Source organism: Vombatus ursinus, unplaced genomic scaffold (genome assembly GCF_900497805.2).
Source record: "Vombatus ursinus unplaced genomic scaffold, bare-nosed wombat genome assembly UNPS02009062.1, whole genome shotgun sequence".
In the NCBI taxonomy this organism is placed as follows: Eukaryota; Metazoa; Chordata; class Mammalia; order Diprotodontia; family Vombatidae; genus Vombatus; species Vombatus ursinus.
The window spans coordinates 3,155,731-3,163,700 of NW_020948840.1; the positions used below are offsets into that span (position 1 = coordinate 3,155,731).

A 7,970-nucleotide genomic window follows, 5' to 3' on the forward strand; every position below is an offset into this window, starting at 1 on the left:
ACACAAAGGAACATAGGGCTGAAAAGAGAAAAAAGACGTATTATACAGGAGACAGATCAAAAGTGTCATTGTTGGTAATACACTATAGTCTGCTTCTAACCACCAAATTTCTTTCCATTGCCCTTTGAATCCCATTCACTTTTGATTCTTCTGGAATTATGTTACTTTATAATTCACAGCCATAGGGAATTATCACAAAAAAAAGTTTGTTTTATAAAGGTATCATGCACATAATAAGTACTATATAGTTATTAGCTAATATTATTAGCTAGCTATAGATACAAAAATGTTTTTGGAACACAGAGATAATGTTTTACCAGGACAAAAGAGTGTCTTGAAGTGGAATATCTTTCCAAGCTTTAAGGTTATGCTTGAAGCTTAAACCACACCAACTCACCTCAAATTGCTCATGCAAAATATCCCAACCATTCCCAATTTTCCTTACATTTCTTATATAAATCAACATGACCATAGTAAATTTTTCTTTATATTTCAGGAATCTCTTTGGTAAGATTTTGTTTAATGTTTTTACTTAAATATTCACAAGCCCCTCATTTGATCAAAGTAGCAAAGAAGAGATTTAGTAGAAAGAAACATCTCCTATTGCTCACAGAATTCTCTCTCAAAAATTGGCTAGAAATACTTCTGGCCAACCTAGCCAGTGCCAAAGCCAGTTCTGAACTGGCTTTTTATTTTATAATACCTCAACCCCCCAAGACACATATGAGTCTTCTCAAGAAATTCCAATACGTTTCTTGTTTAGTCATTTCATTCAATGACTTTCATGCATTCCAAATTAAGGACTTTTCACAGCTAGTACAATGTCTTTAATTAAGTCATTCAATAGATAGGTGTTTTCATCTGCTTAAGGAAAATGAGGTGATTTATTGATTCAATCAGAACTCACCTTAATAAAGGAATTTGGTAGAGTGTCTTATTTTTCATTTATTGAAAATAATTTTTGAAATAGATATATTGAATATTATGTTTAATGTTTAATATCACTCACTTGGCAGTTTATACTTTTTCAACTGGTAGTTTCCTAGTACTATATAAGTACAAAATATCCTTCTCCCTTCTATAAATAATCTTGAGCTTCTGCCTAGTACTTGGGCCAAGAAATGAATAGGTCTCTTCAGAAAGAAGTATCTCTCCAGAACAGGCAACAGCCATTGACCAAGGTCTTCTTGATGGCATCCTTGATATCTTGGTTCCTCAGGCAGTAGATGATGGGATTTAACATAGGTGTAAGGACTGCATATATGGCTGAGATCAATTTGTTGGAATTGAAGGAAGCAATGGCTCGAGGCCGAACATGCATGAAGATTACTGCCATATAATAGATGACTACCACAGTGAGGTGAGAAACACAGGTGGAGAAAGCTTTTTGTCGTCCAGAGGCTGAGGGGATGTGCAGGACAGTGGAGATAATGAAGCCATATGAGAGAACAGTAGCTGAGAAAGGGAATATAAGGATCACAAAGGCTAAGCTAAAGTCCACTGTCTCAGCCATAGAAAAATTCTTGCAAGCCAGTTTTAGGATGGGAGAAACATCACAAAAAAAGTGGTTTAAGACATTATTACTACAGAAGTTGACACGTGAGATGAAATAAACCTTGGCTACAGCAATAGAAAAGCCACATACCCAGGAACTTACAGTCAGCTGCATACAGAACTCTGTAGTCATGATGACTGGGTAGTGGAGTGGATGGCAAATTGCCACATAACGGTCATATGCCATGGCAGCCAGGAGCACACATTCTGTGCAGACAAGTGAAATGAAGAAGTAGAGTTGAGTCATGCAGCCCAGGAAGGAGATGGTGTTAGGATGAAGGAGAAACCCAGCAAGCATCTTGGGGACAGTGACAGAAATGTACCATATCTCCAAGAAGGACATGCTACTCAGGAAGTAGTACATGGGCTTGAGGAGGGAACCATTGACCCAGACAGTGAGGATGATGACCAGATTCTCCAACAGTACAAATAGATAGTTTCCAAGGAAGAGGATGAAGAGCAGAATCTGCAGCCAGACAGCAGTTGGGAAGCCCACAAGGATAAACTCAGTGATGTTAGTGATGTTTTCTTCCTTCATTGTTTGAATGTCAAGGGCTGTTGGGACCTACAAAGGCAATGCAATATAGAATGGTGAGGAATGAAGGGGCAGCAGTAGGCAAATGCTATTTATCCTTGTGTATCACACATCCTTTCTTCAGCTTAAAGACATTTATCTGTCTCTATTTTGGACAGAATGCAATGGAAATCTCTTGAGAGCCCTCAGACTGCCCTTAATGGAAACCAGAGAGCAGGGAAGAATCTGTAACCAGTTCTATCCTCAATTCAAGATTAGGAATCAGTGATTACAGAAGAGTCCTAGCACAAGATTCAAAACTGAGAAAGTATATCTGGGTTCACAAATTGGTCATAAGGCAGAGCCAGAAATTTTGGGTCAATTGTTACTTTATGTATTTGTTTGTTTCTCAGCTTATCCTGGCTGAACCCTAGATCTCAAAAGGTCTTGTGACAGAGAAAATGACCATCACTTATAATGGCAAACAGTATGAAGAGCAGCAAAGAACCTTCAAATGCCAATGGTTTGAGCATAGAGATCAAATTTAGGAATCTTAGCGAAGAGTCAGGCAAACTAATTCCATATACATAACAACAACAACTTGTTGTTGTGAGACAAGCTTTTATTGTGGAAGAAGACAGAATTTGGAGTCATAGAATCATAAGATCACAGATTTGGAGCTTAAAGGGACTATAGGACTTTGAAAGCCATTTTCTAGAATTTCCTTATTTTACATATAAGCAGGAAGATAGGTTCTTGCTTCCTAACCCCTGCCCCTACTTGATGTAGTGACAGAAAATAACTGAAGTATTATGACAACCAAGACTAACTATAAAAATACATCCAGTGGCCTGGATCCCCTTTTAATTCCATCATGCCATTAAATGGATCAGTGTGCAATTTCATACCTCTCTCCCTTACTTTCTGTGATTATATCAACTGAGCTCTGGAATGATCCAAGGCTCTAGGCTGATACCATTTTCCCATTCTCTCAGGCTCCCAACCTGCACAATTAGGCATTTAAACAGTGTTTGTTGAATTTAGTTGTTTAATGCTTGTGTGTAAGTTTGCAGGGAAGTGTTTAAATGTATGTCACAGGGTTCTGGCTATGACCTCCTTTTGGTCAATGTTATTTTCAATGATATAAAAGTCGTACTTATATGATTTGAAGAAAAACTGAAAGGGATAGTTAACGGGATGAATGGCAAAATCAAGATTCAGAAAAAAATTTTAAAAGAAAAATCATGGTATAAATAAAAAAAACACTTTGAAATTTAAAATAATAGGTCTAGAGAATTTTAAAGCTAGGAGGGATCTTTACAGATCATTTAATCCAAGAATTTCAGTTCATGTATCTGGAAAATCAGACAGAAAGAATACAAGTGAGGGGCAGCCAGATGGCACAGTGGATAGAGGTCTGGCCTTGGAATCAAGAGGACATGAATTCAAATCCAGCCTCAGATGCTTGACACTTACTAGCTGTGTGACCCCAGGCAAGTCACTTAACCCTGATTGCCTCACCAAAAAAAGCAAAAGCAAAACAAACAAAAAAGAAAGTGGTGACTTGAAAGTTACATATCCTTTGTGACAGCCAACTTAATTTTTTAACCAGTACTTACCATATATACTACCCATACCACCTAATATCACTCACTACTGAGGTGAAAATTTGACATTGAATGAAATTACGTTATACAAGTAGGTTTTTCCATAAGAATAATTTTATACATGAATAATTAAACAAATTATGCAGACAGATAGTGTATATTTATATCTCCAGCATCAAGCACAGTTCTTCACACTTAATAGGTGCTTGATTTTTTTTACTTATGTATTCATTTGTATTTTGTTTTTGTCCCTCCTTGAACCAATCATTTCATTGGTCTGACTCCTAGTCAGAAAATTTCCTCTCCAGATGCAGATCAATAATTATTTTTCAACTTATAGTCTTAACAAGTTGCCTGTGGTATTGATAAATTAAGTGACTTTCCTAAGGTTACGAACCCAAATCTACCTGACTTTAAGGTTAGCTCTTTATTCACTACCCTCTGCTATCTGTTTGGGTATATTGTACTAAACATGTACTTGGGAATTACACCAACTGGGCAAAGTTATGTCCAGTACATCTGTATCTTTTATCTCTGTATCAGTATCTAACTGGTTTAGAGAATCACAGAATTTCATAAATGAAAAATTCAGCATAATTCCCTCACTTCATGCACCAGGAAACTGAGAGCCATTGAGAGCAAATGATCTTCATAAGATTACACTGGGAGTCAGTGGAGCTAGCTTTCTCTACGGCCTAAACTTTGTCCTTATGTGTGAAATCTCCCAAAGGAACCCAATCCCTGATCATCAGAACAGGTTCCCTGAAGCTTTGGTCCTACAAATCATAGCCATTATTATCAATAATATACTAGTGGATCCAAACAAAGACTTTGAGAAGAGATGGTCAATAAGCATTTACTAAGCACCAATTATGTGCTAGGCAATAGAGTAGGTCATGAGGACACAAAGAAAAGAATAAAAGTTCTTTTGTAAAGAAGCTTATGTTCTAGAGGTTAGTGGGAACAGCCAATAGATTTGTAAGTACAAAAATGCAAATACAACATAATTTCAAGGAGAAAGCACTAGAAGCCAGGAGAATCGTGAAAGCTTAATTTAATATGAGAAGTACCATTTTAAGTAACTTGAAAGCAAGTTAAGTGGAAGAGGTTGGAAGAAATTGCAAAGTCTATGTGGAATAAGAGGTTCTAAGCAGTCACATGCTTGTGTATATAAGGGTCATTCTCATTAATAACTGATTAAAATTCCATGCATCTTGTTTCTCTTAGCAAACATATTTTAGGAATCATTTCACCTTAGAAGTAGTATGGAAGAAAGAGTCATGTTTGGGAAGTAAAAAGACCTTGGTACAAGTCCTGAAGCTGCATAAACTATGTAATTTCAGGCAAATCACTTTCCTTCTCTGTGACTCAGTTTCCTTAACTCAAAAAAGGAATGAGTTATAATAGATGATCTTTGAGATTTACTCCCCCAAAACTCCCCTCCCCAACTCTAAAGTCTATGGTTCTAATATCACATGGTATGATATAACAGAATCTTAATATATATATATATATATATATATATACACACACATACATATATTTAAATAAAGCTCATCATGTTAACTTATGTTTGATAACTCATTTTAATATTGCGAGTTGGATCAGATATTAGTTTCAAAAGAGTTTCTGTGAAATTTTCTTGTAATAAATCATTTCTAGAGAATCTACTATGTTCTGAGTACTGTGCTTAGCTCTGAGGGAGACAAAGTTAGATATTAGGTAGTCCTGACTGAATGGAGCTTACAACATAGTAGGGAAATAAAATACAAATGCATATGACAACAAATCATGTTATATCTTAAGTACATTAAAAAGATAAATAAAAAAGTAATTAAGGCAATTATGGTTTTGTGGAAAGTACTCGGGATTTGGAGTTAAATGACTTGCTTTCAGATCTCTGCTATGCTATTCACTACTTGGGTGACTCAGGGAGATCAATGAACTTCTCTGTTCCTTAGTCTTCCCATATATAAAATAAAGGGATTAGAGCAAATGCTCTCTGTATGTTCCTTCCAGCCCTAAAGTCTGTGATTTGGAATTGTATGGTTTATAAATGTGAAATCTTAGGGGAGGATTATTATTGATAGGGAGAATCAAGGAAAAAATGTTTCTTACAGGAGGTAGCATTTCAATTGCATTTTAAAGGACGGATAGGAATCAGTTTCAGGGTTCCCTTCAGGCTCTAAATCTATGATCATATGAAACTATTACCATGATCATAAGGAAAGAAAGTGTCACAGGTAAGATCTCAGCACATCTTCCTAATTCCAAATCCAGGAGTCTATCAACTATAGCATATTCCCTTTCAAAAGTAGAAAAAGAAAATAAACCATGGAGCCATGTGATTACTTTGAGTAAAGGAAGAAGACAAAAACAGAGTTCTGGTATCTCTGGAAGCTCCATAAAGATACCAGCAGCACTGAGATAATGGCTTTAGAAAGCAAAGAAGGGCCTATTTATAATGCATTCCCTAATCCTTTTTCTGGGGTCATTTGGGCAGCTAAATGTCCTAGAATGGACTTACTTTTTTCTTCTTCTTCTTTGTTTTTTAAAGGCATTTGGGGGTAAGTGACTTGCCCAGGGTCAGAAAGCTAGTAAGTGTCAAGTGTTTGGTCTGAGGCCAAATTTGAACTCAGGTCCTCCTGACTTTCAGGGCTGGTGCTCTATCCACTGCACCACCTAGCTGCCCCGAATGGACTTATTTTTCACAAGACACTAATGAAAGCAAAATATTTTAATATCAACTTAAATAACTAAAGGATTTAGAAAATACAGGAGAATCATTAACAGATTTTTGCAGACAGTTGCTTAGACTTCTTTATATTCATTGGAGAAGAGCAGAAGCTATCTAATTGAGGGATAGTAGAAATAGAGGAACTTCTGTGGACACAGCTAAAAAACAGAAAGTGAAACCTCTAACGTGGTCATGAATTCATTCAGGAAAAATGCTTGCAATTCACAAAGATTCTTTATTAGTCCAGTCAGGCTGTTTCAGTGGGATGTAGTGGGCTAGACTGGGATGGGCTTGGGTAGTATATAAAAATAGAAAACAAGCCAGCATGGTGAACTACAGTAGTAAGAACAATGTCCCAGATATTCCAGGGATCTGGACCAATAGGAAGAGACCTGAATTCTAGTCACAGCCCTGATTGTGGTATCTTGAGTGGCCCTGGTCAAATTCATATGTCTTAATAAACTTCAGTTTTTTTCCTCATTTCCAGAGATGTCTCCTAGGGAAGGTTTATAAATGGGAAAGACATGAGCACTTTGTGTAAGTGGGTCTGTCATTATGAGGCATGCATGGTATTAATCATTTATCTAATTTGAGACTAACAAAGACTCTGGGGTTCCAATTTCCTTTTCCTCTTGCTGCTTGTCTTGAGATCTCTAACTTCACTCTCTAGCACATACCGAGATTCAGGTTCTACATAGCTCTCTGAGACAGAACACATACTTCTCCATGAATATTACTTACCTCTGATGGGGATAGAAGGCTAGCCCCCAACCCAACTGTATGTTTTGTAGTTACTTCAAAACTTAAGCTTCTCAAACAGATTTTACAGGAAAAAAAAAAGAGTAAGTTGGGACTTCTGGGATCAGATGGTTTGGGGCTTATCCATCTTTACAGTAGTGTTTTTCTTCTCTGGTGAAGCTTGTGAGCATGGACAGGCAGTTTTGGACCCTCCCCCAGGAAGGATGTTAGGGGAACACGGTGTCACCTTTCTCCTACTTCTGTCTGTGAGGAAGGAAAAGAAACTACATCTCTCCTCTAACTCCTACTAACATGGAATCCTATACTTACTTCTAAAAGAAATAACTCCTGTAGCCAGGCAGAGGAATCAAGGTTCTTGAGTCTAGAAGTTTGGAAGCTGGTAAGGTTAGGGGGAAAGACCAAAGAGAGGAGAAAAAGGAGGAGAAAAAGTGATAAAGGATCCCAACAGGGAATGTTCAATACTCAGTCCTCATCATCATCTGGGAAGAAGAAGGACAGTGTCCTGTTCTTGGGGGAATTGACTGCTATTTCATCATATATCCCCTACACAGCATGGATCTATGGCTTAGCTCAATCACCTCTAAGCTGAGATGACCTCAAAGTGAATCTCCTTGTCCAGAGCCAATAGTTTTAATGGGTCCCATGGGCATGTTTCCTGGCCTGGTGCCCCTGGTTAACTTTCATTGCTGAATGATTGGGCATCTCTGAGGAGATCTTAAGCATTCTTTTTTAAAATTTATATATTTTTAATTAATAGCATTTTATTTTTCCCAATTATATGTCAAGAAAAATTGAAGCA

At 37.1% G+C, this 7,970-nt stretch overlaps 1 protein-coding gene across 1 annotated transcript; it reads right to left on the minus strand.

The window, feature by feature from the left end:
* Window positions 1-1,135: 1,135 nt before the first annotated feature.
* On the minus strand, window positions 1,136-2,092 carry LOC114034622 (olfactory receptor 6-like). Its single transcript, XM_027850357.1, has one exon. It carries the CDS (start codon window positions 2,090-2,092, stop codon window positions 1,136-1,138), a length of 957 nt encoding a protein of 318 aa, XP_027706158.1.
* Between the last annotated feature and the right edge of the window lie 5,878 nt (window positions 2,093-7,970).

Bases quoted from the DNA above. Each gene is read 5' to 3' on its own strand.
- LOC114034622 (XM_027850357.1), bottom strand. From the start codon at position 2,092: ATGAAGGAAGAAAACATCACTAACATCACTGAGTTTATCCTTGTGGGC.